The 18,923-nt window shown below is 43.7% G+C and overlaps 4 protein-coding genes and 1 pseudogene across 8 annotated transcripts; 3 read left to right on the top strand and 2 right to left on the bottom strand.

The window, feature by feature from the left end:
* Positions 1 to 2,597: 2,597 nt before the first annotated feature.
* LOC112269836 lies at positions 2,598 to 5,211 on the bottom strand. Of its 3 annotated transcripts, none has more exons than XM_024457159.1 (4): positions 5,119 to 5,211; positions 4,878 to 5,002; positions 3,823 to 4,792; positions 2,598 to 3,792 (listed from the first exon to the last, which is right to left on the bottom strand). In XM_024457159.1, the coding sequence occupies exons 3-4, from the start codon at positions 4,110 to 4,112 to the stop codon at positions 2,886 to 2,888; spliced, it is 1,197 nt and encodes a 398-aa protein (XP_024312927.1). In that variant the 5' UTR covers positions 4,113 to 4,792; positions 4,878 to 5,002; positions 5,119 to 5,211; the 3' UTR covers positions 2,598 to 2,885. The 3 variants fall into 3 exon arrangements, with proteins under 3 accessions (XP_024312927.1, XP_024312926.1, XP_024312928.1); XM_024457158.1 differs by having other exon boundaries at positions 4,878 to 4,997; positions 5,119 to 5,205; XM_024457160.1 differs by lacking the exon at positions 5,119 to 5,211 and having other exon boundaries at positions 3,823 to 4,539; positions 4,630 to 4,792; positions 4,878 to 5,015.
* On the top strand, positions 5,009 to 8,839 carry LOC100824037 (cytochrome P450 704C1). Of its 2 annotated transcripts, XM_003561077.4 has the most exons (6): positions 5,009 to 5,503; positions 6,121 to 6,336; positions 6,750 to 7,034; positions 7,263 to 7,601; positions 7,737 to 7,937; positions 8,501 to 8,839. In XM_003561077.4, the coding sequence occupies exons 1-6, from the start codon at positions 5,159 to 5,161 to the stop codon at positions 8,690 to 8,692; spliced, it is 1,578 nt and encodes a 525-aa protein (XP_003561125.1). In that variant the 5' UTR covers positions 5,009 to 5,158; the 3' UTR covers positions 8,693 to 8,839. The 2 variants fall into 2 exon arrangements, with proteins under 2 accessions (XP_003561125.1, XP_024312925.1); XM_024457157.1 differs by lacking the exon at positions 6,750 to 7,034.
* An 853-nt stretch (positions 8,840 to 9,692) lies between these two features.
* On the bottom strand, positions 9,693 to 15,687 carry LOC100827300. 2 transcript variants are annotated; one of them, XM_014897035.2, is made up of 6 exons: positions 15,400 to 15,687; positions 15,224 to 15,291; positions 14,826 to 15,025; positions 14,434 to 14,560; positions 13,098 to 14,348; positions 9,693 to 12,518 (listed from the first exon to the last, which is right to left on the bottom strand). In XM_014897035.2, the coding sequence occupies exons 1-5, from the start codon at positions 15,482 to 15,484 to the stop codon at positions 14,271 to 14,273; spliced, it is 558 nt and encodes a 185-aa protein (XP_014752521.1). In that variant the 5' UTR covers positions 15,485 to 15,687; the 3' UTR covers positions 9,693 to 12,518; positions 13,098 to 14,270. The 2 variants fall into 2 exon arrangements, with proteins under 2 accessions (XP_014752521.1, XP_010228055.2); XM_010229753.3 differs by lacking the exon at positions 14,434 to 14,560.
* LOC100826998 lies at positions 10,104 to 13,834 on the top strand (annotated as a pseudogene).
* A 118-nt stretch (positions 15,688 to 15,805) lies between the features above and the next one.
* LOC100823727 (nudix hydrolase 14, chloroplastic) lies at positions 15,806 to 18,511 on the top strand. Its single transcript, XM_003561076.4, has 6 exons — positions 15,806 to 16,159; positions 16,271 to 16,348; positions 16,847 to 16,939; positions 17,018 to 17,110; positions 17,320 to 17,418; positions 17,925 to 18,511. The coding sequence occupies exons 1-6, from the start codon at positions 15,839 to 15,841 to the stop codon at positions 18,177 to 18,179; spliced, it is 939 nt and encodes a 312-aa protein (XP_003561124.1). The 5' UTR covers positions 15,806 to 15,838; the 3' UTR covers positions 18,180 to 18,511.
* The last annotated feature ends 412 nt before the right edge of the window (positions 18,512 to 18,923 follow it).

Raw genomic sequence — 18,923 nt, 5'->3', positions numbered from 1 at the left:
CTAGCAGGGCTTCGGGGAATATTCCCGCTTGGACGCCTCCCAGAAAGTCACTTGCCGGGAGGAGGGGTTCCCGGGCGCAGTCCCACCTGGGCGCCTCTCGGGAAGTCACTTGCTGGGAGGAGGGGTTCCCGGGCGCAGGCTCCCACCACGAGGGTGGGGCCGGGCGAGCAGAGCAGCGGCGCCACGTGGGCGCGCGCCAGGCGCCCAGGGCGCAGTCTCACCAGGGCCAGGAGTGAAGCGCACGGCACGCTCGATAAGCCAACAAGAGGGGCGTTATCCGTCTTGTCGGACAAACAATGGTTGTCCAGTCCTATTCTCTTAGGCCCTAGACCCCTAGCAGCGGGGTTGGCGCTCATGCATGCATGCCAGCGCACCGGGGAGGAGCTGGTCAAGCTCCTTGCTCGCCACTTGTAATATATGCACCGTGGCACCTGTGGTATCCCTTTGGTTATAAAAGGAGGACCCCCGCCAACGGTCAAAAGGTTCAGCCCCAGTTCAGTTGGGTTCGGCTCGATCAGCTCACAGTTAGCCTCTAACATTGGCATAGAAAAGTAGGGAACACTTAGCCAAAAAAGATCACCTCGGGGTCCCTCCCCGGGAACCCTGTAATCGGCTGTTTTCTCAGTAATACAAGCTCAGACAAGCAGGACGTAGCGTTTTACACCTCCGGGTGGCCCGAACCTGGGTAAAACGTGGGTGCATGTGTTCCTAGCTTCCGTGCATTCTGGGTGCACCTCTTTGCAGGTTACGTACGCCATCGGCCCCGCCGGCGATCGCCGGAGCGATCCCCGACGCCCCCGCCGAACCTGAAAGGGGGTGTGCAGCACGCCCCCGGTGTCGGAGCCCCGTGCAACGACATACTCCCTCCGTTTCATAATTCTTGTCGAAATATTACATGTATCTAGACACTTTTTAGGAATAGATACATAAATTTTCGGGAAAATTTGAGACAAGAATTATGAAACGGAGGGAGTAATATTTTGTTGCCCTTCGAGTGAGTTGCAACCAATTTTGTTAACTAAGCTAAGGCAAATTAGTTCCATCAAGAGAGAAATTTCCAATCTTCAAGTCAGGACAGAGAAACTAAACATCACGATTCCGTTGTGTGCACCTAAGTAATCTTTGCCCCAAAAATATTGTTAATTGTTATCTGCAAAATAAATAGCATGGATTGCAAACAAGAAAAGTAGTTCAGGGGTATGTTCTGCAAGAGTGCTGTTGCCTCGCCGGAGAGAGCAGTAAGAAGTAAGAACTAGAGATGGAAAATCACATCTACTCAACAAACCTGCAAGTGAGGAGGACTCTCAGACGATGAATGATCTTTGCCTGCTTGACATAGTCTGATTGCTGGGAAAGACACCATGGCAAATACCCTTTCATTGTTCTTCTACATGCTCTGTAAGAACCCCGTAGTGCAGGATAAGGTTGCCTGTGAAATCAAGGAATCTGTTGAGTGGGCGCAAGAAGATAACATGGAAACCTTCACTGCAACATTAAAAGAAGGTACCATTGACAAGATGCACAATCTCCATGCTACGTTAACTGAGGCACTTTGGCTATATCCTGATGTTCCAGTGGTAAGAACAACTCTAAACTTCAAAGGATAATCCTTGTAGAGAGTGGAATCCAACTAAAATAAGACGAGACATGATTTGTTGTAATTTGGATTTGACATTATATACCCACTTATATGTAACATCTAAGATGTAACATTGACAATGCAATCGCGACGACCTGCCCAAAACCCCCATTGAGTCACATTCACGATACCACCATATATAATTTGAAGGTAATATTTTGTTGCCCTTCAAGTGCGTTGCAACCAATTTTGTTAACTAAGCTAAGGCAAATTAGTGTGATCAAGGTAGAAATTTTGAATATTGAAGTCAGGACAGAGAAACTAACATCACGATACCATTGTGTGAACCAAAGTAATGTTTGTCCCAAAAATATTGTTCATGTTATCTGCAAAATAAATAGCATGGGTTGCAAGCAAGAAAAGTAGTTCAGGGTTATGTCTCAGGTTCTAGAAGACATTAATGATGTATACACAGTCAGGAGAAGAGCTGGACCAGGACTAGGCGAGACTTCAAATTTGTCAATAACTATAGTGAACTGAAAGGAACACAGGAGGAAAGAGAGAAATTGTTTAATTAGAGGAGCAAGAGCAATGAATTGATATGGTCATAGATACGATATTTTGGGATAGCAGTGAGTACAGATGTTAATGACTTTGGACTGGCAAGAACAATATATGCAATCAAGAGTTCTGTCGCCTCCCGGAGAAAACAGTAAGAACTAGAGACAGAAAATCCCATCTACTCAACAAACCTGCAACGGTTAGGCTAGGCAACCGTGCGGGTCAAGTGCCGAGGGTAGAGGGTAAGCCACACATATATCAATATTTCCAAATCATGCCAGAGAGGGTGCTTTTTTTTTTGAACAGCTGCCAGAGAGGGTGCTTTGTACTTTGTAGAGTATATCATCAAAAGTCAAAACAAATAACATTAAGTTGATGAATATATCATTTTCATAACATACATATGCCACATTGCGTTCCATCTTTATCTTAAAAACGAATTGTGCAAAGTATCATGTCATTCATAATTGCATCAATTTATATTAACCCAACATTCATAGTCTCCCTATAATAAGCCCATAGTTCCACACTTTTGCACTCCACCTGAGCATTGTTCGACATATCATATCAGAAGCAGGAAGGGCAGCATGCACCATATTCGAGTGCCGGTGGTGAGAGATTGGTCTCCAGCAGCTTGGTGCTTCCGGTCTCGAACATCGCAGTCCAGTCTATATCCGGTGGGCTGCGTTTCTTCACTGGATTCGCCGGCGAAGAGCCGCAGAAGGAAACAGCAGGCCGTGCAGACTTAGGGGCGACGACCGCGGGCAGGGGACGAGAAATCGACCTCTGGCAGCTCAGTGCTTCCACCAATAAACATCTCCATCCAATCTATATCCACCCGTGCTCCGTGTTTCTTCACTGGATTCGCATGGGAAGAGACGCAGAAGGATTCGGCAAGCCGTGCAGACCTAGGGGCAACGGCGGTGGGCAGGGGTGACGAGAACTCGACCTCCGGCGGCTCAGCACTTCTACCATTGAACATATCCATCCAATCTATATCCACCCGTGCTTTGTGTTTCTTCACTGGATTTGCATTGGAAGAGACGCAGAAGGATTCAGCAGGCCGTGCAGACCTAGGGGCGACAGCGGAGGGCGGTGATGGCAAGAATTCAAACTCCGGTGACTCAGCGCTTCCACAATTGAACATATCCATCCAATCTATATCCACCCGTCCGCCGTGTTTCTTCACTGGATTCGCATGGGAAGAGACACAGAAGGATTCAGCAGGCCGTGTAGACCTAGGGGCGACAACGGCGGGAAGTGATGGCAAGAATTCGAACTCAGGCGGCTCAGCGCTTCCACAGCTGAACATATCCATCCAATCTATATCCACCCGTCCGCCGTGTTCCTTCACTGGTGACGAGGCAGAGAAGGAATTGGCGGAGCGTGGAGACCTAGGGGCGACGGCAGTCGGCAGGGTTGTCAAGAACTCAACCTCCGTCGGCTTAGCACTTCCGCCATTGAACATGTGCATCCAATCTATGTCCAACCGTGGGCCGCGTTTCTCCACTGGATTCGCCGGCGAAGAGGCGGGGAAGGAATCGGCTGACCGTGGAGATCTTGGGGTAACATGTGCATCCAATCGATGTCCAACCGCGGGCCGCGTTTCTTCACTGGATTCCTCGGCGAAGAGGCGGAGAAGGATTCGGCGGAGCGTGGAGACCTAGGGGCGACTGCGGCGGGCGGTGGTGACGAGAACACGGCCTCTGGCATCTCTGGTGGGATTCCGTCCAGGAACACGGCGCGCCCGTCTATATTCGCACCCGCGCGCTCTTCCGCCGCCACGCTTTTCCCCATCCGAGTACGCTGGCGAAGAGACGGAGAACGAATCCCGGCAGCGGTGATTTTTTTTTTGAGAGGCAGTGATGTTTTTTAAGAATCTTCGTTCCTTTTGTCTAGAGGGTCGGGCGGCGGAGTTCATGGCCCTCCTGCTAGGCCCAGGCCGGCCCCGCCCAGCTTGTGCTTTGTACATGTGCACCTCGTCTAGGTCTAGAGCTCGCTAAAGCCCACAACTTATCTTCCTTCCTGCTTCAGAGGGATTCCTGCTGATTTGGTGTAAAATCTCATGAGAGGAAAAGGTCGGATTTGATTTCTTTTTTCGGTGCTAAATGTTAAATTCGTGCTTGACACTAAGGCATTCAAGCAAGCTGAGATATGTTTGCCTTAAAAAAGAATAAATTCATAAATTCAAACGTGTGTCAATAGCCAAGCACATGTCAAATGGTCAGAGCTGCACAAACAGATGAATCTAACTGCTACGTACGCCGTGTAGACGTTGCTGTCATTCACGAGCTGCCGTTCCGGTTATGTTGTCTCACTATCCAGCTTAGCTGAACTCATGCTAACGGAATCAGCTATGTCACTGCCTCTACCAGGCTTCTCTTCTGTTTTGCTGGTACCTAGCAAGCCAAGGAAGTCAGTCCCAAAGATTCAACAATGATGTGCGTGCATTTCTATTACAAAATTATCAAAGAGAAAAGTTCTTATACGCGAGGCTAACTAGCAAGCACCAGGGCCACGAGTCAATGAAATATATAGACAGCTATTCCGGATAAATTCTGTCGAATTGTAAGTTGGATCTTGGAAATAGTATTGGAATAAGAGTGGACATGATTCTTCTCCATCGTCTTGGTCCTACCAACCAGGTTCATCCTGAAACAGCAGTGTAACATAGTGAAAGTCAGAACTTGATTGTTAGGGAAGTCTTCAAGTCAAAATGATCTACACAAAGTCTTACCAAATTCAGAATTTGCGGATATCAATTTTGTACTTGATGCTCGATTAGCATGCAGGCGACATTCTTCTGATCTGTCTGGATAGTTTGAATACACGGTTGTCCATTTTCCAAGACACAAGACTGTCCTGTCCAGAAACCCCAAAGTATAAAAACATTATGTCGCTGTTCTAGTGTAAGAGGGGACGAAACAAATATTGTGGTTGCGTGCGTAGACTATATATAGAAGGATATGGTAAGCTACTTTCAGCACACAGCAGCGGCAGCAGCAGCAGCTAGCTCTGATGGCTTCCCAGCTCTTCTCCCTCGGTGCATCTACAGTGATATGCTTAGTTTCAGCTCTTGCCATAGCCCTATTGGTGACCGCCCTCTACATTCTCGGCGTTGTTGCATCCTTTGCCGTCTTCTGCATTAGAGAGTTCGCCCAGAGAGCACAGGACCGGCCACCGCTCATCGGGACCGTGTTCCGCCAGCTCAAAAACTTCGACAGGATCTTTGACGAGCATGTGAAGTATGCGCTTCAGCACCCCACCACCAGGCTAGTCTACCCCGGACACAGTGAGATCTTAACAGCCGACCCTGCCGTCATCGAGCATGTCCTCAAGACAAACTTTAGTAACTACAGCAAGGTGATATTTCTTGCTGATCGTCTTTGTTGCTCACTAATTTTCTCACCGAGACACCGCGTGACGTGGTAATACATCATGCTGTATGTCACAAGTTTATATCATGGAAGATTTATACATAGGTTGGTCAAAAGTTAAAAACTAGAGTAGTATGCTATTCCCTCCGATCCACAATAAGTGTCTCAGATTTTGTACTAACTTGGTACAAAGTTGTACTAAATCTGAGACACTCATTATGCAACGGAGGAGTAAATGTAAAGTATATGCTACAATCTGCTATTATCTGAACAATAACTGTTTTCAAGGCTACATCGTAAAGCAAAGTACAAGGTTGTACCTTGACACAGAAAATAATCTAGTGCTCCAACAGTTCATCCTCCAACAAACAGAGCAATCCTAAATTAACTGAAAGCTAAATCTGTACAACATACTGACATGTAAAATAAATCTACCAGGTAGAAAATTTTCTGAGTAAGGTAGAAGATTAACATTCAATTTATATATTAGCCAGAGTAATAATCATATAATTTAACTTTGAAAAATTGAATAACTAAGAAACTGTACAAAATGAAGAAAATAAAACTGTACTGAATGATGTTGGATCCTGGAGTATTTCACAGGGGGCCTTCAACACTGAAATTGCGAAGGATCTCTTTGGGAATGGAATTTTCGCAACAGATGGGGAGAAGTGGCGACACCAGAGGAAGCTAGCAAGCCATGAATTCTCAACCAAAGTGCTACGTGATTTCAGCAGTGATGTTTTCAGAATGAATGCTGCAAAACTGTCAGAGAAGATCTCGTGTGCAGCTGCTAAAAGAATTACCATAAACATGCAGGTATGTCCATGATTATCATCATCAATATAAAAGACAGTACTGCAAGTGCTAAGATCATATTTGTAGCTTTAGTAGTTTAGCCTATGCTTGTCTAATTTACAAAAGAGAAACAAATCCTACACCTAAACAGGTAAACCCAAATTTATCCAGCTATGCTGGGCAAAGAAACTGGAGCAGACATGGTTTCATTAAAAACTTCTGAATTGGTCTATGCATAACTCAGATTTCTGAGTAAGAAAATAAAAATAAGGATTAATTTCAATCTGAATTCGAAGTTTGAGGTGGCATGCTTGTTACAAAAGCTGGTTGGCTTGAACAAGCTCAACTGCATAATTCAGAGACCAGACTAGTAGTTCTCCTAATGTCTACCCTTTCAATTGTAAATCAAGTCACTGTAATTAACATTTCCTCAGGATCTTTTGATGAGAACAACAATGGATTCAATCTTTAAAGTGGGATTTGGTTTCGAGCTTAATACACTATACGGAACAGATGAATCTAGCATTGAATTCAGTAAGGCATTCGATGAGGCAAATTCCCTGGTTTACTATCGGTATGTTGATCTGTTCTGGAAACTCAAAAGGTATTTTAATATCGGGTCAGAAGCCAAACTCAAGAAGAGCATTCAGATAATAGACAACTTTGTGATACATTTGATCCATCAAAAGAAAGAGAAAATGAAGAATGGAAGCGATCATGTAAGGGCTACTAAACTTTATCTTCTATGATAGTCTGTTACAGTTGTCAGTTGGAGTAGGTTATACACCTTTTTCTAATGGCTCATATTTTTGGAGTACCAAAACTTGAAGAATAAAGTTCAACTTGGTATTCAAATAGGAGATCTTGGTCTCCAACCATTTCAAATTTCAGATTAAGCTTAGCAAAATGCTGTTCTAATTCTATCTTCTCTTTTCTGATGCACACAGAAAGCCAGAGAGGACATACTATCAAGATTCATACAAGAAAGTGAGAAGGACCCTCAGACAATGAACGATCGTTATCTGCGTGACATAGTCCTCAGCTTCCTGATTGCTGGGAAAGACACAACAGGAGATACCCTTTCATGGTTCTTCTACATGCTCTGCAAGAACCCAGTGGTGCAGGATAAGATTGCCTTTGAAATCAGGGAATCTGTTGAGTGGGTGCAAGAAGATAACAACATGGAAATGTTCACTGCAAGATTGAAACAAGGTGCCATTGACAAAATGCACTACCTCCATGCTGCGATTACTGAGACTCTCCGGCTGTATCCTGGTGTTCCAGTGGTATCAATAACTCCTAATGCTTATTCCCTTTAAGAGTACAGTCCAACTAAAAGAAATCTAGATAGATTTGACGCAATTTGGATCTGGCATTAAGTACCCACTTAAACAGTAACTTGCTTTGTTGCAAACTTTCAGGATGGTAAGATGGCAGATGAAGATGATGTACTACCTAACGGCTATAGAGTAATGAAAGGAGATGGAATGAACTACATGATTTATGCCATGGGGAGAATGAAATACCTTTGGGGGGAGGATGCCGAAGAATTCAGACCTGAAAGATGGCTTGTGAATGCAGTCTTCCAGCATGAGAGCCCTTACAAGTTTGTAGCTTTCAATGTAAGTATTACTGATCGCTGCACGTGTTCAGAGGGCCTATAGCTTTAGTAAGTGAACACGTCTAACTAACATATTGGACGTTCATGTTAAACATGTCCACCTTGGCACCTGACATGTGGGCCCAAATTGCCACGTCAGCAAGAGGCATGCGTCCGAACCAGTATAGGAACTGCGCTGAACCACTTATGAAACAATTGGGACTCAAACGTGCAGTTTCAAAGAATTATGACTAACTTGGGGCTTTTACGAAAGAATTAGGACTTCTGATGCATTTTACTCTATAAAAACAGTAACATTGGTGGTATTTAAATCTGGCCTTCTGTTACTAAAGCAGGAAATCTAGCATACAATATTGCATTCCAACTAAAGTATGAAACGCAAAGCTACCTAGTTGATAATCACTTGTACTTTCAGAAAAGTACTGCTATTAACATCAAGCGGTTACACGCTCTATGACAGCATGTGCTAACATTGGTTCTCAAGTCATAACCACAAGCAAGATAATTTCATTTCCTTACTTTAGACGGACATTTTCATTTAATAATTCTTCTTCCAATGATCAGGCCGGACCACGTATCTGCTTGGGGAAAGAATTTGCATACAGGCAGATGAAAATTGTGGCTGCTTCTCTCTTACATTTCTTCAGGTTCAGACTGGAAGATGAATCCAAGGGTCCAACATACAAACCAATGTTTACTCTCCACATGGATAAAGGCCTCCATCTATTTGCGTGCCCCCGTAAAGTTTCAGCTTGAACATCCAAGCAAGCTACTAGATCCTGTGTTGCTGCACTGAAATATGTACATTATAAATAAATAAAACAGCTACTCTTCTTGAAACGTTGTAAAAAAACTACTGTCACAGGTAGAAAATTAACTTTGAATTTACATTCAGGTTAGTCAGACTACTGATATTATTTAACTTTGCAAGAAAGAGAGTGAACTGAATTTAAGGAAACCAGAGAAATATCCATGAATACCAGGAAGCTTCCACGTTGAAACACGTAACCCCAAAGTGCACGTAAAGGTGAGTACCAGAATTCGAACCCCGATGAGTAGTCATAGACTGGTGTGATGTCAACCCCAAAGTTTTGAATGCTGTTCAGCTAGACTTCCATTGACATGAAATTCGTGCAGATAGTAGATCAGAAGACATCAAAGTGAAGGTGTTTAGTGACATACAGAAGTACCAACCTGGATTAATTGAATAACTGTTTCCCACATCAATACCATGCATAGAGTACAAACAGATGAGTCTAACTGCTATGTCCTGCAGATGTTGCTATCAAGTTACAACTCCATGACCGCCAGTCCACTCAAAAACAATTTCAGTTTCACTGTCGAGTTTGCTGAACTCATGCTCACGGAACCAGCCATGTAACTCCTCCGTTGGATGCCTTCTGCTTGCTGGTACCTAGCAGACAAGGAAGTGAATTCCAAAGATACAACAAACCTGTGCATATCTCTTGGAGAAAACGAGCCTGCAAATACTGCAAAGATGTGTAACAAAATTAACGTTATAACTTGTATGTGAGTTTAAGGACTGGGGCCACATGTTGGTGACATATATCAGTATTATGAGTACTAAATTTCGTTGAATCAAAAGTGGAAATGATTCTTCTACACCATCTTGGTCTTCCCAATCAGCTTCTTTATCCTGAAACAGCAGCATATAATATGGTAAACGTGAGATACGCATAGGGGAAACTTGGTTGCTTGCAAACTTTCAGGCCAAATGATTCACATAGAAGTCATAAAGGGCAGCCCGGTGCATGTAGCTCCCGCTTGCGCAGGGTCCGGGGAAGGGTCCGACCACTTTGGGTCTTTTGTACGCAGCCTTTCCCTGCATTTCTGCAAGAGGCTGTTTCCAGGACTCGAACCCGTGACCTCATGGTCACATAGAAGTCATACCAAACTAAAAATTTGCAGATATCAAATGTGCGCTCGACATCCGGTCAGTGCATATAAGATTTTCTTCCAACCCATTTGGATAGTTTGAACACACAATCGTCCATTTTCTACACAACAGGACAGTTCAGAAGCCCCAAAATATAGAAACATTCATGTCGCTGTCTAGTCTAGAAGACAGGGACATTGACAAAACCCAAAGAGATATAGTGGGTGCGTAGATTATAGATATGAGATGCAATTGGTAAGCGTACTCTCAGCAAGCACTAGCAGCTAGCTCTAATGGCTCCCCAGATCTCTTCTCTCGCTGCATCCGCAGGAATGTGCTTAGTTTCAGTTTTCACCATAGCCTTGCTGACAATCACCCTCTATATCCTCGGCGTTGTCACGTCATTCGCCGTCTTCTGTATCAGAGAGTTTGTCCAGAGCGCCCAGGACCGGCCACCGCTCGTCAGGACTGTGCTCCGTCAGCTCAAGAACTTCGATAGGCTCTTCGACGAACATGTGTCATATGCGCTTCTGCACCGCACCGGCAGGCTAGTCTTTCCCGGGCACAGTGAGGTCTTCACCTCTGACCCAGTTGTCATCGAACATTTCCTCAAAACCAACTTCAGCAAATACAGTAAGGTGATCCTCCACGCTGATCTCATTTGTTCCTCCGCTCCCTTTCTTAAGGATTAATTTGCTGGTCTGGTAGATAGATTGTTCATCTAAATTCTAATGATCAAATCTTAAAATGTATATAATGGATGATCAAATCAAACTTTGAGTAGTTCTTTAAGTTTTAACTACATGCTATAATTGCTATTATATGATTCAATAACAGCATGCATTTTCAAGGTAACAGGAAGCTGACAGTTATTAAGTTCACACACAAAATCATCTAATTGTACCACAGCTCATAGTAATACACAGAGCAATCTTTATTTAACACTGGATGGCTATATTCATATTGCCATGTAAACTAAAACAGAACCTCAAACCTCAGGCTATTCGAATTGTTAGTGTTTAACCTTACAAGAAAGAGATCAAGTCTATGAGCACAATTTTTGACGGCATTGGAGTCTATTTCACAGGGGGCTTTCAACACTCAAGTAATGAAGGATCTCTTTGGGGATGGAATTTTTGCAACAGATGGGGAGAAGTGGCGACACCAGAGGAAGTTAGCAAGCCACGAATTCTCAACCAAAGTGCTACGTGACTTCAGCAGTGATGTTTTCAGAATGAATGCTGCAAAACTGGCAGAGAAGATCTCATATGCAACAGCTGATAGAATTACCATAAACTTGCAGGTACTTCCATGACTATAATCAATGTAAAAGAGAACATTAGTAAGTGCAAAGATCATATTTATAGCTTTTGCCTCCACTCTTTTAATTTAGCACTTTAATTTAAGAAAGAGTAAGGCATCCGACCAAAAGCAACACAAATATAAGGATTAATAATTGAATCCAGACTTGAACAAGCTCAACTCCAAAGTTCAGACTTAAGAGACCACCAGCATGGTTGTTTTGGTCTTCTCATTTAAATCCTTCTAACTGTAAATCAAGTCACTGCGGTGCAAATTTTCTCAGGACCTTTTGATGCGAACAACAATGGATTCAATGTTCAAAGTTGGGCTTGGTTTCGAGCTTAACACGCTATCCGGATCAGATGAGTCTAGCATTCAATTCAGTAATGCGTTCGATGAAGCAAGCTCTCTTGTTTACTATCGATATGTTGATCTGTTCTAGCAAGTAAAACGGCATCTTGATATCGGATCAGAAGCCAAACTCGAGAAGAATATTCAGGTAATCGACGACTTTGTGATGCAGTTGATCCATCAAAAGAGAGAGCAAATGAAGAATGGGCATGATCATGTAAGGGTGACGAAACTCTATCCACACTACAGTTTTTTACAGTCTGAGCATATATAACACATTTTTCTAATGGCTTGCGAGTATCAATTACACAAATAACTTGAGGTATACATTTAACTTGGTATCTTAATAAGAGATCTTGGTGTTGAATCATTTTGAAATTCACATCCTAGCATAGACTTGGCAGGACTTTTCAAAGTACAAATACCACAAGGCATCAAGTTCTAACAGTGTAGTGTTGGCTATTTAATTTTTCCAGTGCTATGCTCTATTATGATTTACGATGTGCTCCACAAGTTGGGAAGAAGTTCAGAATTTGCTCACTTATAAGTAACTGATTTTTTTTTTCAAAATGAAGGTGTAGGCTAAGCTCATGTACTCTGATTTTCTACTTCTAACTATGTTTTCTATTTATGATGCATGCAGAAAGCCAGAGAGGACATACTATCAAGATTCATACTAGCAAGTGAGGAGGACCCTGAGACGATGAATGATCGTTACCTGCGTGACATAGTCCTCAGCTTCCTGATTGCTGGGAAAGACACCACAGCAGATACCCTTTCATGGTTCTTCTACATGCTCTGCAAGAACCCCGTGGTGCAGGATAAGGTTGCCTCTGAAATCGAGGAATCTGTTGAGTGGGCGCAAGAAGATAACATGGAAACCTTCACTACAAGGTTGAAACAAGGTGCCATTGACAAGATGCACTGCCTCCATGCTACCTTAACTGAGACGCTTCGGCTGTATCCTGCTGTTCCAGTGGTAAGAATAACTCCGAACTTCAAAGGATAATCCTTGTAGAGAGTGGAATCCAACTAAAATAAGATGAGACACGATTTATTGTAATTTGGATCTGACATTATATACCCACTTACATGTAAGATCTAAGATGTAAATTGGGTATTTAAGTAATCATGACACTGAAAACCTGGACTAGTCTATAGAGTAAGGAACTCGGTATGGTATCCTACACAGTAATCATGACACATCTCTGAATCTATGGTAACAGCATGAAGTTTATGCTAGCTTTGCCAGCTTTTTTCCTCAAAAAGAAATAAGTCAAGAAGGGAGTAGGATTGTAGTTTTAGGAACAGGTTGCAGAAACCTCTGCATTTTGTTGAAAGAGTAGAGCAACTGCTCCTGAAAAATTGGACAGAAATAAACTGCTCACCATAATGTTAAACTTCTATTAAATCATTAGAGAGATATTCAATTTACAACTTCTGCCTGTGAATAAGTAAACTATCCAAAATGCCATTACCATGGTTAAAATTGTGGCACTCTTTCAGGATGGCAAGATGGCAGATGAAGATGATGTGCTACCTAATGGCTATAGAGTGATAATAGGGGATGGAATGAACTACATGATCTACGCCATGGGAAGGATGAAATACCTTTGGGGTGAGGATGCCGAAGAATTCAGGCCTGAAAGATGGCTTGCAAATGGAGTCTTTCAGCAAGAAAGCCCTTACAAGTTCGTATCTTTCAATGTAAGTATCAGTGGGTAAATAATCCATGCACTTGTTTAGATGGCCTACTAAATGATCATGTCTAACTCTACAAATTAGGTTCATGTTACAAACATCCCAGATCTTCAGCGAGAGTTAGTACGGAAAATATAGAACAGTTATAGATAGCTGTCTTATGTCTGGCCTTCTGTTGCTGAAGCAAAAAATCAAGCATTCCAGCTTAAGTTGAAAATGCTATCCTAACTAAATGCTAATTACCTGTATTTTCCGAACGATACTGCAACATAAAGCAGTAACCGACATCCTACTGTATACAACTTTATATGTGTTAGCATCAGTTCTCGAGTCATAAACACAAGCAAAGTTAATTTCATTTATCTTTCAGAATTTAGACAACCATTTTTCATTTAACAAGACTTCTTTTGGTGATCAGGCGGGGCCCCGTATCTGCCTAGGGAAAGAATTTGCATACAGGCAGATGAAAATCATGGCTGCTACGCTGATACATTTCTTCAGGTTCATACTGGAAGATGAATCCAAGGGTCCAATATACAAAACAATGTTTACCCTCCACATGGATAAAGGCCTTTATCTATTTGCACAACACCGTAAAATTTCAGCTTGAATATCTCAACAAGCTACTCAATCCTCTGTTGCTGCACTGAAATATGTACATTTCCAACAGATACTCTTTTCGACAAGTTGTAAAAATAATGTCAAATGTTCGCATAAGAACAACAAAGTAGAAACTAGCAAGGGTCAATGGAGCGTAAAAGTAAGGCACATATGAGACGGTGTATACTCGTGTTGCCATTCCGAAAGAAACTAATATGTACTTTTTCTTGCAATCACAATTCCCAATACCCAGAATATATACTGATTTCTCCACGGAAGTAAACAGAACAAATGAGTTGGTGCCCAAACATCGATATTTTGTTTCAAAATTGTTCGCAGGAGAGTACAGAACCTGTAAGATAAGCTACTCTGATTTAAGCAGAGTAAGTTCACTAAGAATAAAATAAACAGGTAGTACAAGATAAACGGTTACACAGATGTTTTTTCAGCTACAGTTGGAAGCTGGAGTCCAGGCCTAGATGTTCAGCCTTTGATATTTCTGTATTTTTCAACCACCTCTTTTCTTATCCTCTCACGAGAAGCATCCAAAGGACTCTTCAGCTTCAAAAGTACAAAACATACATTTAATCCAGAAAATAGATGATGTCAAGAGTACACATCAAAGGATGTGGAAAAGGGAAGGTGCCTTTGGGAATGATAACTTTGGTGGAGCCTGGACAATATCACCAAATTTGACCTTTTCACGTCCAGGGAAATCCACAAGTATTTCAACCTTACCACCCTTGCGCTTCTTTTTTTTCTCATACAAGTGTCTGAAATCAATGGTACAAGTTATTCACGGTCTACACCTCTAGTGAAAGTGGAGGTTTCCTTTAGCACATGTAGCAGGTGTTTCCTCTAATATGTCTAGCTTCCGAAACACGAAGATGATTAACTTGGCAGCACTTGATTCAAGGTATTTGGAATTTGCATTACACGAGGAAACTGATAATTCAAATCGATGTGGGGTGGGTGCAGAAGCTACATGATTCAATATGACTATTGAAAAAGAATAAATCAAATACTTAGACAACTTACTTCTTCCTTTTCTGCTTCTTCGAAACCGAGACAGTTGCATCAAGTTCCTTGAAACGTAGATCGACAGCCTTCCCACGCTTCCTCTTTCTCTTGCTTTCATCCTCATTCACGTTCTGCTCGTCCTCTGGTCCACCCTCACCTCTAACATCTGCTGCTTTGCCATCGGCAGCAGTCTCCAGTGCTGCCTGCTTCTTAGTTTTCTACACAAACATCACCAACTGAATCAAACGGCGCAGCCCGCAGAAAGCTAATACCTTAACAGACTGCTCTTGCTAACTCAAACGGTGAAACAAATTAGACACCCGCAGTATCACTGTGGATCGCAAGCAGGAAAGGTCACCAAATTCTGTCACACACTCTGCGCAATTGTAACAGCATTCTGTCCCTAAACTCATTACCTTATCTTTGCCAGCCTTGTTCTTCCCCGTCCCATCGGCGTCTTGCTTCCCGCTCCCGGGAGTCACACCTGGCCAACAACCAACACCACAAAGGGGTCAGCCGATCAGGGGAGGTGGACAACTGGAGGATCAGCAATGACGTATCTGGCGCCATAGGGTCAATCTAGGGAGCTCACCTGACGAAGCAGCGGCGCCGGTGTTGCCGCCGCCTCTCTGCATTCTGGATGGCGATGAGGCGGCGGAGCTTGGACGGGAGCGCATCGAGCTCGCGTTGCTTAGGCGGCGGGGGCAGCCGCGCGTCTCCCCCGTGCGCCGCCCGGTAGTTCTTCTCCCTCCGCCGCACCCCTTTCCCCGTCATCTTCCCGTTCTCCTCCTCCGCCGCCGCTGCCTCTAGTTGGTTTGCTTCCGCCGCCGCGAGCCCGCGACTGCTGCTTGGTGCGACGCGGAGAAGTTTTAAATGGGCCTTTGGGCTCTAGTAGCACACGTAGACCATGGGCTCATTTATCTTGGTCCAATGGCCTATAGGCCCATTTATCTTCATCCGATGGCCCATCGTCAACAAAGAGCACATGGCTTTGCGTGGCCGTGGCCGTGGGTCTCTCGACTAGTGAAAAAATGGCTGCGGCGACGACCCGTGCAGCAGCTCAGAGTCTGCTTGGCCTCGGGTCCCGTCGCAGCGCGCCGCTGCCTGTCGCGACCCACCGCCGGAGAGCTGTGCGCATGGCCTCGTCAGCGCCTCAGCTCAGCGCGACCGTCGCTGTGCCCGGCGCGGGGAGCGCCGGGCCCGTCCGGGTCGTGGCAGCGCCGGGCCTCCCCGAGGCGGACTTCAGGAAGGCGGTGGACTCCGCGCTGTTCAGGAAGTGGCTGGAGAACCTGCAGACGGAGAAGGGCGTGCTCGCCTACGGGAAGCTGAATCTCAGGGAGATCCTCATCCAGGTGCGAGCGACTGCGAATCTGCGATGGTCCTCCCCCAGTCCCCCTCTCTCGGGCGCGTCAGGAATGGCTCTAATTTGCGGCGCCTGGCCTAAATGCTATGTTTGTGTGCAGGGCGTTGACATGTTCGGGGAACGCGTGGGCTTTCTTAAGTTCAAGGCCGACATCGTCGACGAGGAAACCAAAGCCAAGGTGATCTCAATGTTGCTGTCCACACTCCACAGAGCACAGGCAGCCAGGGATTGATTAAGGCCTATCATTGGCACTGAAACCAAATAGCTTATCAGACTTGATCGATAATAATTCTTGTTTCTCCAACTGAAATGGATGCAATCTGTCATGGGCAGCTTTTTTCTTTATTAATATTGCTTTGGCACAGGGGTTACAGTACAGTGCTTAGGAGTTACGGAGTACGAGATAGGATAGGCATGGGGGAGCTAGGAAGGGCTAAAATAAGCAATATCTGGGTTCGACCAGTGTTTGTTAAGGTGGAATATATAGGCTAAAGCACCGTTTGGTGGCATTGCATTAGCATGATGGTTTTCAAGCTAATTGATACGAAATCTTTATTGGAGATATGTCCTAAATATTTCTGTGTACTCTGTTTTGCCTTCAAAATTGGATATGCTAGATGCATAGCATTGGCAAGACTAGAGTTTAGTTCACTTTATCGATTCACAAAATATTTAGATTCCAGGAATTGTCTTTGCAAGAGGGCCTGCAGTCGCTGTGTTGATTCTTTTGGAGTCCAAAGGGCAAACTTACGCTGTTCTTACTGAACAGGTATATTTCTGTGACTTCCAGCAACTGGTTGAATGATCAGAGAACAAAGGCTTCTATTGACTGCTTTGAAAATTTCAGGCTAGAGTGCCTATTGGAAAATTTGTATTGGAATTACCAGCCGGTATGCTAGATGATGAAAAAGGCGATTTTGTTGGCACCGCAGTCCGAGAGGTTAGTATATTCCTTTCTCTATATGTTACAGTGTATCTGCTGAAGTTTACATGGTATTACAGAAAAAGAGTCACACTAGCCCTGTTTTTGCTTGATTTGGTTAACAAGGCAAAAATTATAATACTGCTGCAGCCCTGAAGTATTAATTATTCAGTTAATGTATATATCAGTCTTCCTTGATGAACTAATGATACTTTAATTGCTCACAGGTTGAAGAAGAAACTGGTATAAAGTTAAACTTAGAGGACATGGTTGATCTTACTGCACTGCTCGATCCTGCTACTGGATGCAGAATGTTTCCATCTCCGGTAACTGACCAGTATTTCCTTCGCTTTACAAATCTGGCATAACATTTTCCCCAGAAAAGAATAACATAACTAGTGCAACTCAATTTGGCTTAAAGTATAATTGGCAGACCCTGGTGATAATATTCCCAGGTTGTTTGGGTCTCCCTGCCTGATCATGCCCTATGTTTCTGTTGAGAATCACATTCTCCACAACACAAAAAGCAACAAGATGGTCCCTTGCAAAGAAATGAGAAGAGCACAACGCCTGAGTTCAATTAGGGAATAACTTTGCGGCTCAGTAATAGTTCGTGTTTCTTGCTTGTTGCTGGGGGATGTAGCAAACAGTGTTACATAGCAATTTGACAACAATCCAAAACAGTGCTGTGAATTGGATTTGCCCATGATCCATTTCCTGCCTGTGAATCTCTGCACCAAATTATGCAAATGGGTGGCCCTTTTGGCACTTATTTGGAAAATTTCACTTGCTTCTCGTCCAGCAATCTCTTGACTAGTGTCTCCTTTACTAGGGTGGCTGCAACGAAGAGATTGGTCTGTTCCTATACAGGGGGCATGTCGACGCTGAGACCATCAAGGCTCTCCAGGGGAAGGAAACTGGCCTACGGGACCACGGCGAGCTGATCAAGCTGCGTGTGGTCCCGTACGACCAGCTCTGGCGCTCAACAGCAGATGCGAAAGCGCTCTCTGCCATAGCTCTGTATGAAATGGCCAAGAAGGAAGGCATCCTGCCCTCGTCACCTCGCGGGTCATTGGCGAACCTGTAGGAGCTGAAGTACATTATGTAACTAGTTTTTTTTTGTTCCGAGGATTCTGTAATGAGAAGTTGAGAACACTGCTGAGTGAATTACCTGCTCAAAAATCTCATACAAAAATCCTTCTTGCCTTTAACTGTGGTGGACCGTGCTTAGTTGCCTGATTAGCCTTGGGGTTTATTTTTGTTTCTGTTTTCCCATTTCTGCTCTTCGATGACTTTTGGACAAAGATCCTAAGGTTCAAGATGACTTAGCTACTTGCTCCCGATTATCCTATATCTTTGGTGGGTAATATGAATTATGTAGTATTGCTTTATGTAATATGAACGATTGATGCTCTTGAATACAAGTCTGCTATGTTCCTGTGTTTTTTGTTTTGTGAGACGTTCTAGCAGAACCAAATTGACTAAAAAAACACCAAGTTGACTAGCCAAGACGTTTTATTGAAGGGAACGAGGAGAAATTTTAATAGAAGGAAGCGCGACTGAGAGATAACAAAACGCTGGTAGGTAGTGATATTTATCCTCGAGATTTTGTTCTGATCGAGAAACCCATGAACATTTCGAAGAGAAAATACTTTCTATATACTTCCTCCGTTTCATAATTTTCGTCTCAAATTTGTCCAAAAGTGGATGTATCTATTCCTAAAAAGTGTCTAGATAGATATATGTAATATTTTGACAAGAATTATGAAACGGATGGAGAGTATAATAGCCCCAATATAGATCGATAGCACACGTCTTATTTTTGCTCACG

The sequence above is a fragment of the Brachypodium distachyon genome, chromosome 1 (genome assembly GCF_000005505.3).
Source record: "Brachypodium distachyon strain Bd21 chromosome 1, Brachypodium_distachyon_v3.0, whole genome shotgun sequence".
Classification (NCBI taxonomy): domain Eukaryota; kingdom Viridiplantae; phylum Streptophyta; class Magnoliopsida; order Poales; family Poaceae; genus Brachypodium; species Brachypodium distachyon.
Note: the sequence above shows the minus strand (reverse complement) of the source record. Positions and strands in the feature narration are given on the sequence as shown.

Excerpts from the sequence above, each read along its gene's own strand:
- LOC112269836 (XM_024457159.1), bottom strand. The coding sequence starts at position 4,112 with ATGTACAAAGCACAAGCTGGGCGGGGCCGGCCTGGGCCTAGCAGGAGG. Across the intron at positions 3,793-3,822 it reads CGTGTTCTCGTCACCACCGC|CCGCCGAATCCTTCTCCGCC; the intron begins CCGCCGCAGTCG and ends GGTCTCCACGCT.
- LOC100824037 (XM_003561077.4), top strand. The coding sequence starts at position 5,159 with ATGGCTTCCCAGCTCTTCTCCCTCGGTGCATCTACAGTGATATGCTTA. Across the intron at positions 5,504-6,120 it reads ACTTTAGTAACTACAGCAAG|GGGGCCTTCAACACTGAAAT; the intron begins GTGATATTTCTT and ends AGTATTTCACAG. Across the intron at positions 7,602-7,736 it reads TGTATCCTGGTGTTCCAGTG|GATGGTAAGATGGCAGATGA; the intron begins GTATCAATAACT and ends GCAAACTTTCAG.
- LOC100827300 (XM_014897035.2), bottom strand. The coding sequence starts at position 15,484 with ATGCGCTCCCGTCCAAGCTCCGCCGCCTCATCGCCATCCAGAATGCAG. Across the intron at positions 14,561-14,825 it reads AAGAAGCAGAAAAGGAAGAA|ACACTTGTATGAGAAAAAAA; the intron begins GTAAGTTGTCTA and ends CATTGATTTCAG. Across the intron at positions 14,349-14,433 it reads CAAAGTTATCATTCCCAAAG|CTGAAGAGTCCTTTGGATGC; the intron begins GCACCTTCCCTT and ends GTACTTTTGAAG.
- LOC100823727 (XM_003561076.4), top strand. The coding sequence starts at position 15,839 with ATGGCTGCGGCGACGACCCGTGCAGCAGCTCAGAGTCTGCTTGGCCTC. Across the intron at positions 16,160-16,270 it reads TCAGGGAGATCCTCATCCAG|GGCGTTGACATGTTCGGGGA; the intron begins GTGCGAGCGACT and ends GTTTGTGTGCAG. Across the intron at positions 16,349-16,846 it reads ACGAGGAAACCAAAGCCAAG|ATTCCAGGAATTGTCTTTGC; the intron begins GTGATCTCAATG and ends CAAAATATTTAG.